This window comes from Strix uralensis, chromosome 7 (genome assembly GCF_047716275.1).
Source record: "Strix uralensis isolate ZFMK-TIS-50842 chromosome 7, bStrUra1, whole genome shotgun sequence".
In the NCBI taxonomy this organism is placed as follows: Eukaryota; Metazoa; Chordata; class Aves; order Strigiformes; family Strigidae; genus Strix; species Strix uralensis.
In genome coordinates this window covers 21,764,124-21,781,601 of record NC_133978.1, presented here as the reverse complement: position 1 = coordinate 21,781,601, position 17,478 = coordinate 21,764,124, and the positions used below count along the sequence as shown (strand labels likewise).

Genomic DNA, 17,478 nt, shown 5'->3' with positions numbered 1-17,478 from the left:
CATATGTGAAAAACAGGTTGAGCCATGTCCGAGGGTGTTGCCCCATGGAATTTGTAGATAAGGGTGGTTTATACCTGCGTGTTCCCAGCACAGAGAGGCCAGTTACATTCTGAAGCTTCTAGAGGGAATAAGCCTCCTGAGGAGTACAGTTATTCCAGTTTTCTTGTGGTAAGTTTATTGAAAATAACTTTTATTTCTTCCTCTTCTCCTTCCACCCCATTCAAATCTGAGATTCCCTAACCGTGAGGTGTGATACGTGTGGTTATCTTCATCAACAGACCCAGGTATCACTACTGAGACTGCAATGGCATGGTGGAAGGCCTGGGTAAGTAGAGGAAATATTGAACACCCTGATTTTTTTGGCACCGTAATAAGGTAATTCATAAGTTGCATCAGGCACTGTGTGGGAATGAAATGTTTCCCTTTAAAAATCAGCAAGACCTATTTACTGTTTTTCTGACTATAAGTGCATTCAGCACTTCAAAAACCTTGATTAAGGAATGTGTTAATGTGATCACTGGCTTTAAGAAGAGCAGAGTCTTCCCCTTCCTTCAGTTGAGAGCGGTGCAGGGGGGTGTTTGTGTGCCTATGTACAGGGGGAGATGGTACCAGGAAACAGCAAAGTTACAGCTGAGGTCTGCAAGCTGCAGGTTCCTTGTCTGCTCCCTTCTCTTGTGGCAGTGAGTTCAGGGCAGTGGCCTATCCCCATTTTGGTCTCCAGTTGTGCTGGCAGGCTGTGGTCACGGAGGGAGATGTGGTCAAGCCACAGTATCTTTGATGAGTTTTTAATATTGCAGTGACAATGTGTATTTGAACACCTTGTCTGTCTGCTAGGAGCTAGAAATGTTGTGTATGTTCTCTTTTAAACTCTTGTGGCTTTGGGAGGAATGTGGCAGGATGGGGGGATGCTCATGGGGTGCACTGAGGCAGCCTCTAGGGTACGGCTCAGGCCAGGCAGCGGGCAGCTCTGGTGATGTGCACAGCTCTGCTGCCATCCATGGCAGCTCTCCCATTAGCCTCTGTGGAAGGCCAGGTTTACCCCCAGACTTTATCTCCAGATAACTATAAGCCATAGCCCAGAAAAGACCTGCTGGAGACATGCAATGGAGGAGTAGTGGTAGAGAAGTCTTCTTTCCCAGCCCCGTCCCCTGCCCAGCACCACTGCCAATAGTGCACAGGCTTTCTCTGGACTGCTCTTGTCTTGCGTGTGGGAAGAATTGTCCCAGAGTCCCTGCCTGCTGCTTCTTGTGAGGATGGCTTCGTGTTTCAGCAGCCTGTGCAAAGGCTGAGCCTACACTGAGGCTCCAGTGCTGTTGCTCCTCTCCCGGCCGGGGCGTTGGCAGTGCTAGTGCTGGTAGATGAGTAGCGGGCAAGGGGCCTCTGCTGCCACATGTTAGCAAAGGTACCCGAAAGGCATAGGAGAGCTGCCTTGAAGTGTATTATATTACCTCAGGTGCAATACGTCATCACAGAGTGAGAAACCACTTTGCATGGACATGACCGTTTTTCTGGTTCTCAGTTACAATTTTGCAACCAAGCAGGGAACTGCATTAAAAAACAAGCCAAAACACCTCGTGGGGTGGGGAATACCAGGCTAATTCCTACTTTCCTTCAGTAGGCTTCAGATTAGGAAGCTTTCCTGATCTCAAAACATATCATGATCTCTTTATGTCACCAGAAGGATTAGAATTGTAATCTTCCTTTCTGCTCTGATTTCCCTCTACCTCCCTATCTCCTTTTGCAAGTTTAGTGTAGTAAAATGGATTTTTTTGTTTCCAAAGCCTGGAGTATCTCTCACTTTAATTTTTCCCTTTTTGCTGCTTTGTTCCACACTACCTCCCAAGCTGGAAAACATCTGAAACCTTAGAGTGAGAAAAGGATAAAAGCCCTTGAAATCTCCAGCAATCTTCTATCTGTCAGTGTTGTAGGGAGTGGAGGCATGAAAAGAAGATGAGTGGGTAAAGGAAGGATGGTAAAAAATTGTTTTGGTTTTCTAAACCCTTCATAAAAAATACAGTTCAAAAGCGAAAAGAATGAAAAAATGTGAAACTTTTTCAGAAACTCTCCACTGAAAAAAAACCCCAAACCAGTAACCCCACCTGTCCCCAAATCCCAGCTTGTCAATAAACTATGTTGAGGTTTGAAAATATTTTGGTAGGAAAACTTTTAATCCCTCTCCAGTTCATTTATAGGTAAAACTTTTCAGAGCATCACCTGTGAGGTATGCTGATTCCATTGCTTTCATGCCAATTATTCATCTTCACATGAGAGTTACACAGATACCTTGAGTAGTTTCAATTAGGTAACTGTAGGATCAATTCATCTGGGAAACAATACCAAACTGAACAGGGTTTCTCTGGAAACTTGTCGTGATTGTACCTGTGCTGGAACAATTGTGTACACAGAGAATGAGGTGAGTGAGTGTGTTACTTGAGCCAGAATGGGCTGTAAATGTTTATTGGAATTAATACCAAAAAAGACCATTGTTTAATTTGTTTCTGCTGCCTCCAAACGAAAGGTCAGCTTTGCATTCCCTCTTTCACTGAGTCACCAGACACAGGCCCAGAGTGTTTCTTTCACATGGTCCTTGCATGCAGCTATGATTGTCCATCTTTTTCAGAGCAAAATGAGATGGATGAGTGTAACCTGTTTTCCAGGGCAGTTGTGATGGTGCTGGCTGACTTCACAAAGAACCAGAAAAGGAGCACTTGCAATGGTCCTGTCAGCTCAGCCAAACTGTCCCAGGCTGATGACAAACCACTGGGGGTGGCAGTGCTTTAGTCTGTCACTGCTCTTTCTGCAGTGACAGCTTCACCACAGCCTTAAACTTACTGCTCAATAATCATTGGGATTTAAAGCTGCATCTATTAAGAAGTTTCCTGTTGACACCATCCCCTTCACAGATGCTCTTTCTGCTGGGAGCAAGGTGTGGTAACCCGGGAGTCTGTCTCTGTGCTGGCTGTAAAGCAGACTTCTCCAGATCTTGCTGACTGATGACCATACTGCCTCTCTCAATACTTGTCACTGCCTTTCGGTTGGTTGTCACTGCTCCCAGAGCTTGGCTGGCAAAGAAGCTGACATGCAAACATACACCAGCTATATCTACTGGTCAAGCACTTGTCAAGGACACCTGAGCTGGTTTGGCCACAGCCAGCCTGGGCGTCTGTGCAGCACAGTGCTAGGCTAGACCTGGCATTTGTTGACAGACACTCCTGAGCACACAGCCATTAATCTTCCAGTCTCTCATTTAAAAACTGAAAATGCAGGTCCTGAAGGGAATTTCCACAAGCTTTTTTACCCGGCAAGGATCACTTGAAGGCTTTTTCCTCTGGTGAGGCTTTTTTCTCTGGGGAGGACTTGGATGACCTGGCAGGACTCTAGAAGAGGGGTAGAGCCTTCTTCGACAGAAGGGATTTGCATCATACCAGGAGGCTTCTGGGTGGCCCTTGGTGGTCTGTGTTATGCAAGTCAGATGGGACAGCCATAGTGATTCCTTCTGGTCTGTAAGCTCTGATTTCAAGGTGTTTTTTATCTGACTGTAAAGCCACACCCATTGAAAAATCCATCAGGTCATACTGATATCAGTAGTTCAATATTAACCCTCTCTCTGCAAGTAAATTTACAAACATATAGTAGTTTCCTGGGGCAACTTAAATCTCTCTGCTGCTAAGAAAGAGAAAATTGTGTCCATTATTGGAATAAAGTGGTGATGCCCGACCACTCGTGTACTCCCCTGTTGATAGAACCTTATTGTGAGAGATGCGTCAATATATTCAAGCCAGTCTCTTGACTAACAGCTTTTGTTAAATTGAAGCTCTTAAACCTGGGTTCTGTTTGATGGTCCTACTACCTTGTGGTGACTGGAATAAGTCTCAGTGTGTCTTTCTGCTCTGGAAGTCTGGCACTGGCAGCATCTTAGGGGTCTGTCTGGAGTATTCCTGCGTACTTGGCCCTTGGCTCAGGAGAGAACATCAAACCTGCGCTCCTCCAGATGGATCTCTTCCTTCAAAGTAGTCTCTTGGCCCAAGTATTTCCAGTGGAGATGCTTCCTTCTTGAGACCAGCTGTGCAGAAGTGCAGCAGCAGAATAAAGCTGCTACTTAAAATAATGGTCTGTGAGAGCATGACTATTCCATGAAATCGAAAAACTATGTGTAAAAACTACACGGCAACAAATCACTGGGAAATGCAGTATGATACAGTAGCATACGTGCTGTGAAGCATTGTGTTTAAGGGGTAAATAGGAAAGTCTAGCCTACTCAGCTTTCTCTGCCAGACTGCCTGCACCTAATGACTGTTGCAGCAGTGTCAGTCATGCTTTGTGCTTCATGTTTCTGCCAGGAGCCAAAGGCTGGTACAGGCAGGTGGAGGCGGGAAACTTGTGTTCTCTTTGGAGGTCTGCTCTGCTGAGAGACTTTGAACCAATCCCTCCACTTTTCTGTGCCTTCCCCACATGCAGGCAATTAATAATATTAATGTACTTTCAAAACACTTTTTCTTCAGCTGATGAAAAGCAGTGGTGAAAAGTCACATATTTTTCTTCTTTTTTCAGAGTGAAGCAGAGGGCAAGTCCGTGATGGGTGCTTTAAACTTTGACCCTGCACCTGATGCCCAGACTCTGTACAAGGCCATGAAAGGGCTTGGTGAGTTGACTCCAACCACATGTGTAAATTCTATGTTTTGCTTATAATTGCCACATTGAAAGCCATTCCTTAAGAAAATTGCAGCCAGAGATATCACTTAATTTAATGTGGAAAATTAAAAATTAAAGTTTCCTCAGTACATACTTAAACTTCTGTATGATGGCAATGAACTAGGGAAGGTTATCTGAATATTTGAATTGGGATTTTGGACTAGTCTCAATTTTGTTTGTGCACTGTGTTTATGGCTTATTATTGCTCTCCATAGGGACTGATGAACAAGCTATAATTGACGTCCTAACCAAGAGGAGCAATATGCAGCGTCAACAGATTGCCAAATCCTTCAAAGGACAATTTGGAAAGGTTATTCCAAAACAAAGCCATACTCAGTCATTATTTCACTGCATGTAGCATGTAGTAAATGGGTGTACAGTTCATCCTGTAAGCATGATGCAAATAATATGCAGGTCTTCTGTAAATAAGTAGATTAATATTTATTTGTAAGGCCTGAATGTGGGAAATAATTAATTTTTGGTCAGAAATACTGAATTTTCCCCAAGAGATTTTTGTAAAATGCATTTTGACCAGAAATATTTTTAAACTATTTTAACTTAAAGTGTAACTTCTTACTGTTTCTGAAGCTGTAACAGAAATTGATACCTTTCTAAGTGGCATTTTGAGTAAAATATTGGTTTGGGGCCCTTTTAAATGCCAAAGAAAGTTCAATTTAAAGACTTATTTAATTACATTTGTTTGGAAATTCTGAAAATGAAAACAAACTGCGGTTATTGACAACCATGTTTTCCTGTGGCTATCTTTCTGTCTTTGATAAAATCTTACTTTTATTGGGAAAATTTTTCCACTGGCAAACTCTGCCACTGGTCCTACTCTGGAGTCTCCAATGACTCTTGCTGGAAAGGGGACTGCCATGCAAGGGCCTCAGAAATGGAAGCAAATGGAGGGGTGGGCAGGTATGGAACAGTGGATTGCATGCATCCCACTAAAACAGGGTGAGTCATACCCTAAAAAAACCTGCATTATAGTGTAAGGAAAGTTTGAAGTTTATCTTCAAACAGACTGCACACCTGATTCTGAAAAAGTCCTGGGTGCATGTTTATATGCAGGCTTTGGGAATCAGCTCTGCCTGAAGCTACATTCCTTGCTCAATCCAAGGCCATCATCAGCCTGGTTCTGCTCACCAAGTAAAGCAGGGTGGAGGAAGATTTTAATCTTCCCTACTTTGCTGCAGAATTAATTATTACCTTGGAGAAGCTTGAGTATTGGGGCAATAGAGAATGTCGAAGGACTTAAACAAATCCCATTTTGGAGTTAGGTGACTCTTTCAGTCCCAGAACCTTTTCTAAAAAGCTATCAACACAATACTGTCATTCAGCTTCATTGCTGTAGGCCACGGCAATGGAAACAGCACTGGGCAGTAAGAAGATCCTGTAAGGCTTTTTATGGAACTGTGTGATGCATGTTTAACAGGATCTGATTGAGAGCCTGAAGTCTGAACTGAGTGGCAACTTTGAGAGGCTCATTGTAGCTCTCATGTACTCCCCATTCAAGTATGATGCCAAGGAGCTCCATGATGCCATGAAGGTAAGCAAATTGCATGCTGGTATTTAAGTAGTAGCACAGATACAGTGCTAATTTCCTGTAACTCTGCTTATTAATGCAAGTAGTAACTGGACTGTTACATGATTTGTTATCAGCAGTAGCCTTTGAGAAATAGTTAATGGTACTATTAATGCATATTCTGGGGAAAAATTCTGCTTTAATTTTTAGGGCTGTATGAGAGTTTCTGTACATACGTGCCTCATAGAGCCTGGGGAAGGCAACAGCAAAACTAAATTCAGCTTTGGCAAGGAATGAACATCCACAGATCATGGTTTTCAGTTAAACATCTCTTTGTTGCTTTCTACAGTGACTCTCCTGAATGGAGCTCAATGACACAAAGCTACTGCCCTGAAGTCCACCTGAGATGTGAAACCTTTAAGAAATTGAGTGGTGTTGTGAGGGCCAGACTGGGGTTGGCTGGGGTCCTACTTACTGATACAGTATCTTTTGAAGTTTCAGGTGCAGAGAGGTCTATTAAAATGGTACAAAGATGGACTGACTAGACAAGTGTTGGTCTCCCCATATCCCTCCTATACTCTTAGTCATCAAAGATCCAAATCCAGAAATGCATTGCGGAAGTGCAGGGTTACATAAAATCATCCTTTATGAGTTAGGCACCTCAGCAAAAGAAACCATGTTCAAATCAAATGTGCTTTGTGTCTCCAGCTTTCATCGTGACAGTTTCTCGCAGCTCAGCATGCACCCTAACACTTTGCTGCCATCTGATTTCTCACTTGACCATACTTCTCTAGCAATAAATTAGACTCTATGACTAGATGCCTTTCTCCACCTTTACTTCTCCACTATGTTTTCTATTAAAGGGTGTGGGAACAAGTGAAGATGTCATCATAGAGATCCTGGCATCCCGGACAAAAGCACAGATCAAAGAGATAATCAAGGCGTACAAAGAAGGTAAAGTGCCTGGGGCTCTGATTTGTGTGGTCAGAGCAATGTGTGACTGCCTGATTGCACAGCAGGAATGGTGTTACCAGCTAGCACTGTCAGCAGGAAAATGGGACTTTTAAAAGCAAGAAGGTGCAACCTAACTCTGCTTTCAGCCTGGCAAACAGACTATGGCTATGCTGAGAGAATCTGAAAATCCCTTTCTAGGTCTCCTTCCAGCTACAGGAAAACGTCAGTAAATCACAAATTTGGTTCAGCTTGGCCACAAAGTCTATTGTCAGAATATAAACAAAACTATAGCTATGTACTTGGCTCTTTCTCCCCATTAAATACATGCTAGATGGGAATTTATTAAATATGTATTTGGAAATATTTGATATCTCTTTGGTCCCTTAAACTATATCTCTAACGTTAGCCCTGTGTTTATGCCTTGGACATCAGTGGAGCTAGTGACTCAGATGTGAATGCTGACCTGGGCATCACTGAGGGTGTGAGCTGATCTCAGCCCTTGTTTTTTTCCCTAGCAACCTTCCTGACTAGTGTCAGTCTACTGTGTGTCCTTGGGTGACTGGTGATATCCTGACTCTATGTCCTGGTTTCTATCCTGGACACTGTATCACCCAAATAATAAATCTTTCCCTTGTCCTTCTCTTTCCCTTGGGTAGAATATGGTTCTGATCTGGAAGAAGACATAAAATCGGAAACAAGTGGCTACTTGGAGCAGATTCTGGTTTGCCTTCTTCAGGTAACGCTAGTGAAGAGAAATGAGGGTATAAAAATCTTCACGTTTTTCTCTTCCTTTTTGGAGAAGACATGCAAGAGAAGAGGCAATACAGTCATGATCACAAGATAAAATGCAGACACAAATGTCACTTGGTCTGGATCTGTGTTTCAGCTTCAATGTGACTGAAGCAGGGAACCCTCCCTCCCTTAGCAGCAGTAAGAGAGCTGGGAACTCAGCTCTGCTGCAGGGAGACACCTCACTTTTACATATGTGTAAAGCCACTGCGCTCTACAAGGGTCTTAGAAAACAACACCCCTCAACTATGATTCACCACTCTTCCAGGGTCTGTGCCCTCAATGCTGAGTGCATTTGGATGCATTTATCCTATTGCGTTCTCTGAATTTTCCTGCCTATCAGCAGAATAACTTAGCAATTTTTTGACTCCGCTTCATATGACTGATTTCAGTGCCTTTCAGTGAAGGAGTTAGCACTCATGCTGTCTGAAACATTACTGCCTGAGTACTCTGCAGAAATAGATAGCTAAGAAGGATAATTGATCTTTTCCCAGAATGTACACTGTGATCCTTATATATGGAAGAACTTCATGAGACAAAATGGTTACCTTTCTTCTTCTTCTCATAGGGTGAAAGGGACAATGCCACTCTCTATGTGGACACAGCACTGGCTCTCCAGGATGCAGAGGTATTCTCAAATGCCTGTGATCAGTGATATGCCTGATCCCATCTGTCTTGAACTTCAGAGTGCCTCAGTGGGGAGCAGGGTCCTGGTCAGCAGAGGGTTGGAGCCATAATAGTTTGGGGAGGGGTGGTCTTCAGGAAGAAGCAACTTGGGGTTCTTCAATTTTGCCTGCACTTGCTGAGCCTTGCTGTTCCAAAGAGGAGTGATAAAAGCTGGGCTTGGGCTCAGCTGCTTTTGATATGTGAAAGTATGCGGGTATGGTGGAGTGGTACAGTAAAAAATAGGGCAGAAACCTCAAGAGCATTGTTGGCTGCTCCAGCTGCTGCAGGAGGGATGGAAAGGGTGGAGATAGTGACTAGTCCAATTTGACTAGAAGACATGATCAAGGGTTTTCATAATCAACCATTCTAGAAGAGTCTAGTTCACACAGTGTTTTAGGTTACTTCAACCCCCTTTATCCTAGCAGTGCCTTAAGCCAAACTCTGCTCCTTTACCAGCTGCACACACAGAACATCTCTCTAACAATTGTGTGTTAAATTACAGACACTCTATGCTGCTGGGGAGAAGATACGGGGCACTGATGAGACACAGTTCATCACCATCTTGTGCACAAGGAGTGCCACACACTTGCTGAAAGGTATGGAGCAGAGCCCACACTCCCAAGCCTCTGAAACGGGAAATCACTCTAGCCAAAAAGAAGAGGCAGGACTATAGATGGGAGAGATGGGTGGTCAGAAATAAGTACCTGAGTCTGTCTCCTAATCCTTGGTCACTCAGTGACGAAAAGCGGCCAGCAGCTTTCATGAAAACTTATGAAGAGAGTGCTGCTGAAAATTAAGTGGCTTATCTAGGAGTGCTTATACAATCGTGATGACTGGATGGTATAGCTGTTTTTATAAACCCAAGGGGAGAGAGAGTCCCTTTCTAACCAGGTAGGAACATGCAGTGGTCAGACTCATGACCCCTTGCATGTGGGTTCCTCTGGGAAAAAAAATCACCTAAAAAGTAGCTGGTTATTCAGTGCTGGAGAATCACAGAGTGAACCCTGCATTTCTGCCCCAGGTTCTTCTGAAGGCATCAGAGGCTGCCGGAGAGGGAAAGCACTAACCCAGCTCCAGCTAAGGGAGCCCTCGGCTCCTCACTGTCCCATGCAACAGAGACCTGGCCTTGTCATCTCAAGACTTTTGAGGCAGTCCAAGGCTCTGACTAACAGATTTTGTTTTGTCAGCTGAATCTAAGCACATCAAGTACTGTGTAAATCAGCTGGACCTAAACTGATAAATATGTCTGGTGATAAATTAGGTATGCCTGAGCTTTTTCAAACTGAGGTCTTCTGAGGCGCTTTTCTAGGCCCTGGAGGCCAGCTCCCTCTTGTGTTTTAAAATTTAATCTCCCAGTGTCACTTAGAAAACAAAACAAAAAAAGTGGTGTCTAGTCTTTGGCTGTGTCTGCCTTTAAGAACTGAATTTCAACTAGTTGTTATAGGATGCAACCAAACTTTAGGACCTACTGTATCACCAAGCAAGTAATTTCCTCTGTGCTATGATAGCCTGTAACTCTTTATCTTTAGAACTTGAGTGTAATTGTTGCAGCTATTTTTTATTTTTTTTTTTTTTTTTTTTATAATATGGAGAATAAGCCCAAGTTGAGATGGTTGTATCTATCTGTCGATTCTGTGGAATTGTCTTTCCCCAAAGTATCTGACTGTCAATGTTTAGGTATCTGATCTTGAATGCTGAGAAAACTTCATTAAGATGTCCATTGCGTTACATAGCAGTTTTCCTTCTCTGTTAGTCTGAAAGCTAGGAATCAAAACTGAGATCTGTAATTCTGAACCCCAGATATCCAGAGTGTATCAGGTGAACAACAACTTCTGTGAATGTGGGAGTTCAAATATATTGGAATCTGCACCTGTGTTTTGCTCATCTTTTCTGAGCTGTTCTTCAAAAATTGTGGTTGAAATAATAAGTTTTCCCAAACTGTTGTCATCATTTGAAAGTTCAAGGGCCATGAACAGCTTAGTCCTAGATTTAATTTGATTTTATTTTGGCTTCTGAAGCTAGTGACATCAACAAACACAAGACCAAATGATAGAGTTGTGCCTAACCTTCTGTCATCTGCTTCATTTCTGTGATTAAAGACATCAATGAATGGTCAGATTTCCAAATGAATATGAGGTGACTGAACTTGCATTTTCAAATGAAGGCAGGGAATTAAGACCCATGGATGGGTTGTGTTTTTCTGAACATTGCTATCCATTTTTGTAGCTGATTTCTGGGCTTGACTAAAGCCTCCTGAAGTTGGTGCAAATGTGGCCATTGCTTTAGCGGGATCTGCCACACAAGCAAATATTGGGCACAAAATGCCTGAGCAGTTGCTTGGTAAAAAAATTGAAGTTTTTTGTTTCAAACAGTGTTTGAAGAATACCAGAAACTGGCTGGTAAAAGCATAGAAGACTCTATCAAGAGTGAAACTCATGGTTCACTTGAGGATGCCATGCTGGCTATTGGTAAGAGTTGCTACGTTTCCCTTTCTTCTGTCTGAGTCTGCTGCCTTTTCTCCTGCAGTAGTTGACTGTTATGGGATGGATCTACTTTATGAAGGTATCTGGTAGGAAGTAAAGTGTACTTCTTAGGTAAGACAAACTCAGATCCCAGGGGCACACTGAATTAATGGAAAGCATGTTGAATCTCTGTTACCTGCTGTCCTGGACTGGAATTACTGTTGATTCTTACTGAGCCTTTTTGTATGCCTAGTGAAATGCACCAGGAACATCCGTTGCTACTTCGCAGAGAGGCTGTACTATGCTTTAAAGGTAAGGCTCTTCATTGTTACACTCTTGTTTCTATACTGGACTTGTCACCTGCCTTCCACCAGTTCAAATTAGAAGAGCCAAGGTTTTGGTGAAATCCAGCAAGCTTAGTGTTACTCTTGCAAGTAATGGCAGAATCTCTTCAAACACTTGGGTAGAAAAGTACCCTTTAAGCTTGAGATACCAAGGGAGTCTGGTTTTTCTGACTTAGGAGTCTGCAGGAAGCCCAGTCCCACCTTCTGGAACATGGATAAAACTTCTGGGAGAAGCTTTTCTAGGAGGCTGATCATGGTGGAGCTTTGCACATAATGTTAACAGATGGACCACAGTATTTTCTTTTTAGAAAGCAATTGTCTCAATGGCAGTATAAAATGAGAGTTCCAAATGGGGACACATAAGGCATCTGCAGATTGTGCCCCTGTAACTCTTAACTGACATGCGAAAGATGTCAGCTTTCTCAGCTTTGTGGAAAGCTGGAATGACTGATTATTTTTGTTATCAATGTGATCTTAATTTTCCTGTGAGTGATTAAACAATGTTGACTGAAGCCAAGTGTTGCATGGGTGATGCTGCAGAAGGACATTGTGTATTCAGTGCCAATTTCCAACTCTGTAGCATGTTTGCTTTTGCGTTTGACATGTGCAAAGACATAACACGCTTCCATGGGCAGGGTTGTGGTATTGACAGTGGCCCCTGGGGAGAGGGTGGGGGTTGGCCCTCCAGAAAGAGAAGCAGATGTGCTGTAGAACATGTGCCAAGCAGTGTTTGAAAGCTGACTCCTGTTCTGGACCAGTTCGCAACAGCTTATCTCTTTAACACCCACTAACATCACAGACTGATATATCTGTTATTCCAGGGGGCTGGCACCGATGATGGGACTCTTATAAGGGTGATTGTTTCTCGAAGTGAAGTTGACTTAAATCTTATAAAGGCTGAATTCAAACATATTGCAGGGAAGTCTCTCTCCAGTATGATTCTGGTAAGCAGCATCTTGATATGATGGTTCTTAGCTATCACATACATTCCTTACCTGTCCAGCAGTGTGAGATGCTTCCATGCTTGTTTTCAGTAAAAATGGCATTTCTACTGAGATCATAGCTCTTCTTAATTAGGCCTATTAACAATCATCTCCTTGAGAGACATATATGCCTGAAAGGTAAGTCGGATTGTATGCTCTGTAAGTGACTTGGGCAAAGCCAAACCTGAGGAGAGACTGCTTGAGGTTTTTCATGGACCAGACTCTGTATCCATGCACTTCATGATCTCCTAGATGAATCTAGATTAATCTAATCCTCCCTGTTACACCTTTCCCACACTGCTGTGTCATTTTCTTCTCTCTCTCTCTGATGTCTTTAACTACCTCCAGTAGTGCTGGGTTTCTTTTGGTTTTTGTTTTCTTTTTGTTGTTGGTTTGTTGTTGGGTTTTAGGGGTTTTTTAGTTGACTTATCCCAGATGAAGGTCTGGCCTATACTGTGGTGAGATAGGTCTAGAAACTGAACCTTGTCAAAGCTTTTTGTAGCTTTTGAGGTTTAAGTCTCAGTTCTGAGTGAATGACCCTCCCCTATTAGGGCTGAAATACTGGGGTTTACCATTTGTCCTAAGGACTCTGAGACATGCCTCTCGCCCAGTGCAAATGGCACAGAAGCCCTATTCTTAGCAGTCCCCATGGGAAGTTTGGTTCTGTAATGAAGGCCCTTTCTTCTAATTGACACTGTCAGTGTCTGTCATGTTGATTAATGATCAGTCTTCAAGGGTCTGTACAGAATATTCACTCCTTCTGAGAAATGGAACTGGCTTTACACCTGTCATCACAAAACATTCAAAGGGAGCAAATTTTTTATCTAGTTATATTCTCTGTGGTACTTTATCTAGACCAAAATGGCCAATTTGTGGCTTTTTAAAAAATGTCATGTGTCAGGGCTAACTATACTGCCCTTTCCCTTCCCATAGGGGAGAGATGCTACACAAATACCCAGACACATAAAATCTGAACACAACAGGCTTGGTTGCTCTTGTTCGTGCTGACTTTCTGTGCCACTCTGTGGGATGGAGCCCCAATAAATTGTTCACCTGGATTCCAAAGAAAAGAATTGGACTTGATAAATGTTATTTCAGGTGGCAGCTACAAGCCTCATTTCTCCATTCACTTTTGATGGTGTGTCAACTGGCAGTAACTCTGCTGAAGTCTGGCTTGCTCTTTCCAAAGTTCGTTTCCTGTGTGGGCATATTCCATGGACTGACAAATTCAGCAGTCGGAACATGCAGAGGAACTTCCACATTCACCTTCTTTTAAAAAAATTTTTTCTCCTTTCAGGATGACACCAGTGGTGATTACAAGACAGCCTTGATGAATCTCTGTGGCAGTGACTGACAGAGTCTAAGAGGAAGATGTTGAAATAGATACAGAGAGAAAATTAACAGTGGAACAAGGCTCTGAAAATGTACATGCAGAAAATCTTTCCATTAATCCACAGGGGGAGAAAAAGAAGATCAAATTAATGGTCAAGATTTCCAAAGCTCTCTGAAGGATGTGGATGCTCATTACACATTAAAAGCTATTCACTTCCCCAACAGTTTTTCAAACACAAGTGGGAATGCTTCTTTTTTGTTTTCAGTTTGTTCTGTGCAATTTCCCTTGTCTTTTAACACACTGTGAAGGGTAGCACTTGGATGTGAAATTAAAGGCCCTCTATAGGTGTTTCACAAATCTGAACAACCCTACAATGTTTGGGCTGTCCTCAAGCCTTGTTAACTTCACTAGGACAAGCTGGTACAGCACCAACCACTTTGATGCTAGCAGGGTGGGTCTGGAAGGAGTCCCAGATATTAATGATGCTTTAGGGCATGGGTCAGAATGGAGAATTCAGCCCTACGGGGGGCTGGTTTAGCAGCCTTATCTGCGTAACTTCAGTGGGGGCTCCCCAAGGAGCAGGGAATGGCAGAGCCAAACTGGCTGTAAGCATGTGAAAGGTGAAAGCTGTGTGCCTGATTTCCTTCTTGCTTGTGAGAGTGTTTGTGGGGGGAGACTGGCAAGTTCAGGGTGTGACTGTGGGAAAATCAAAGCTGGGGTGACTGATTTGTTTTTGGTGAATATAGGATATCCTGCTCTTGGGAGCAGACCTGTTTCTGCTCCTAGTTTCACATAACTTCCCAGAAGTCAGTGGACTCCCTTGGAAGTTCCCCCCCCCGCCCCATGATTGCACCTACCACTTGCTGAGTGAGCCCCCAGATTTGGACAGTGATACAGAGAGAACAGGATGAAATGCTTTGAGAAGCTCAGGTCTGCCTTGACCAATGATTCTGCACACTTAAAGCAACTCATTTAAATGTGTAATTATCAAAAGCCATTGTGTGCAGAGAAGCAGCTTTTCTGATCAAGTGGGTGAATTTTCTGCCAGAGGGATGGTTCTTCCCTTGCACTGCTGAAATGAGCAGGAAGCAGTGCAGTAAGAGTGGTGAGTTCAAAAAGTCTTAGGGAGTCCAGGACCCAGGCCTGGGGTCAGGGTATCTGCAACCCTTGGATGACAATGAAGAGGAGGAGGTTTCAAGTGCTTGTGTTTCTAGTGATATCCCGATTTCTCACCTGAACTAAAATGAGTTGGAGACGCATCTCTAGACTGAGCATCAAGGGGAGGTTCTTCACTCAGTTTTTGGGGAATGTGGGCCAGCTCCAGGCATCAAAGAACAGGGAATCTCATGTCCCTTCTGTTGGCCCAAGGACTCACTTTTTTTTGTTTTGAGAGCCACTTGTTCTTATTGACACTGATGATCAGCCTTCCTCTGTTTTTTCTTAAGAGTAGGTTCAGGCGCTGATTTCTAGTGAGAGGCATGCCAGGACTGGGGATGGGATGCCTGCTACGGAAAAAACCGTGCTTACACCACCATCTTGTGGGTGACAGCCTGTGTGCAGCCCGGCCGGCGGGACGGCGGCGGGGAGCTCACGGACCCACGCGGGACCCCGAGACCCGTCCGCCGAAGAGGGCGGGTGAATGAGCATCCCGGTCACCCCTCGCCTCCCCAGGTAGTGCCCAAATGTCTCGGTCACAGGCAGGGCGCCAGCCCGAGAGATGCAGAGAGGCATGGGGTGCTATCTGCTCCCCTTTAAACGATGCACGTTTTCCCTCCCAGCTGTTTTAAAATCTGTAATGAAGGGGTGCTTTTGCTGACAGCTGTCGCCTTCGTGATTTCAGTCTAGGGACTCTCACCCTGCAGCCCCTTAGCTCCAGTGTGGCTAAGAAGCTCTGCAGAAACGTTCTTCTCTGACCAAATTCCTGTGATGAGGTTTTAGTGAAAATATGAGCCATTTTCCCCGTGTTTGGGGTATTATTTTGGAAAGGCCAAATGGGAATTTGTAACTGCCTAAGCAGGGAGCGTGAATGGTTTATACGGTTGTACCCACAAAACTTGCATTTCCTGAGGTTGGACAGGCAGCAAGCAAGAAGCAATCCTAGCTTTGAGGGACTTAAAATCTGACTAGAAAAGCCTAATGAAACCTCAGCTCTTCAAAGATATTTTAGTTCAGAGTCATCTGTTGATTTCACTGAAACTTTTGTGCTTATATCATCTCAGAGCTCCTGTTACTATTATCAGGTTATTCAGGTCAGAGGTTGGCTTTTCTCATTGACATGAGTTTAGCACCATGGGTTAGGATTGGGGCTGTTTCAGTGTGATTGTGGTCCCAATTTATTAATAACTTGGGAGATGTAAGGTGAGTTGTCAATAGGCTCAAAGGAGATCAATAGTAAAGCTGGGAAGGAGGAACAACTGAGGGAAGCTGATTTTATCACCATAATTGCTGGGAAACAAAACAATTGTAAAACATCAATAAAGATTTAATTACATATTGATTGCTGCTAAAATGTTCCCTGGGTGAACAGGTGCTTTAATAAAGCGGAATCAATTCCTAAGTTGTTCTAACCAGTCTTTTCCAAATGCAAATATTGATTTAGGGCCTTTCTATTCATTCACAGTTTAATTAACATGATTTTATTGCACAAAAATCAAGATAAAATCTCAGCACGGAAAAGGTAACAGGGGAAATGTAAAAAATGCCCAGGACTGGTGCAGGCCTTCTGCTGCCTGTGTGCCAGCTTTTTTCCACCTCCTGTGCTGCAGGAAGACCTGTGTGTGAGGAATCTTCAGGGTCTGTGCTAATGCCACTTTGCTGTCCCTCCCCAGGTGGCTGCTCTGTGTTCTTGGACGTAGTGTGTACACAGCAGGAGCTGTGCTAACCAGCAGCATGGTGGAGTGTAGGTACTTTAGCTTTCTGCTCAACTCACACTCAGGTGTACATCAGAATAGTTGACTCCAACTACTAGCTCTGTTCCTGACACCTGGGAAGACTAACAAAAATCTATTCTGGGTATGATGCCAATGCACACAGATCGTGTTTAACCCCTGAAGGCTCCCATTCCAGAGAAAGCTGACTTTATTATATAGTGTTGCTTAATTTTCCCAGCATCCCAGTGCAGATGTGGCCTGAAACCCAGAAGGCTGACCACAGGATCCCCAGGTAGTGGCCAGCCACAGGCAAGCAAAGGCTCTGCTTAAGAGGTATCTCATCACTGTGACTTCTGGAGAGAAGAAAAGATTGGATGGATCTGGCTTCACTTGTTATGTCTATTTTGCAGCAGGCAGAGTAATTTTTTGATAAAATATATTTAAGCATTCCAACTGAGGTTAAAAAAAAAAATTTCCTGTCAGGAAGTGGAAGAAGAGAACAATAAATATCTTAGTTGGGCAAAGTGGGAGATCTCTTTCACAGAATCATAGAATCATTTAGGTCAGAAAAGACCTTAAGATTATGGAGTCCAACCATTAACCTAGTACTGCCAAGTCCACAATTAAACCATGTTCCTAAGTGCCACATCTACAGGTCTTCTAAATACCTACAGGGATGGTGACTCAACCACTCCCCTAGGCAGTCTGTTCCAATGCTTGACAACCCTTTCAGTGAAGAAATTTTTCCTAATATCCAATCTAAGATTGTATATTTCCCATCTCCCCATGCTTAGGAATGTTTTTTAAGGAGGAGAAAATAGTCTGAGAAGGAAGTTCAACCTTCCTGCTTCCCTATGATT

At 43.5% G+C, this 17,478-nt stretch overlaps 1 protein-coding gene across 1 annotated transcript; it reads left to right on the top strand.

Moving 5' to 3' along the window:
* On the top strand, window positions 1–13,956 carry LOC141945627 (annexin A8-like protein 1). The gene is made up of 13 exons (XM_074874004.1): window positions 1–168; window positions 279–325; window positions 4,552–4,642; window positions 4,908–5,002; window positions 6,128–6,241; window positions 7,081–7,171; window positions 7,828–7,907; window positions 8,529–8,588; window positions 9,129–9,222; window positions 10,999–11,094; window positions 11,342–11,400; window positions 12,254–12,376; window positions 13,713–13,956. Exons 2-13 carry the CDS (start codon window positions 305–307, stop codon window positions 13,767–13,769), a joined length of 981 nt encoding a protein of 326 aa, XP_074730105.1. The 5' UTR covers window positions 1–168; window positions 279–304; the 3' UTR covers window positions 13,770–13,956.
* The last annotated feature ends 3,522 nt before the right edge of the window (window positions 13,957–17,478 follow it).

Coding starts and splice junctions, on each gene's coding strand:
- LOC141945627 (XM_074874004.1), top strand. CDS start 305: ATGGCATGGTGGAAGGCCTGG. Junction 8,589..9,128: donor TGGCTCTCCAGGATGCAGAG/GTATTCTCAAAT, acceptor GTTAAATTACAG/ACACTCTATGCTGCTGGGGA. Junction 9,223..10,998: donor TGCCACACACTTGCTGAAAG/GTATGGAGCAGA, acceptor TGTTTCAAACAG/TGTTTGAAGAATACCAGAAA.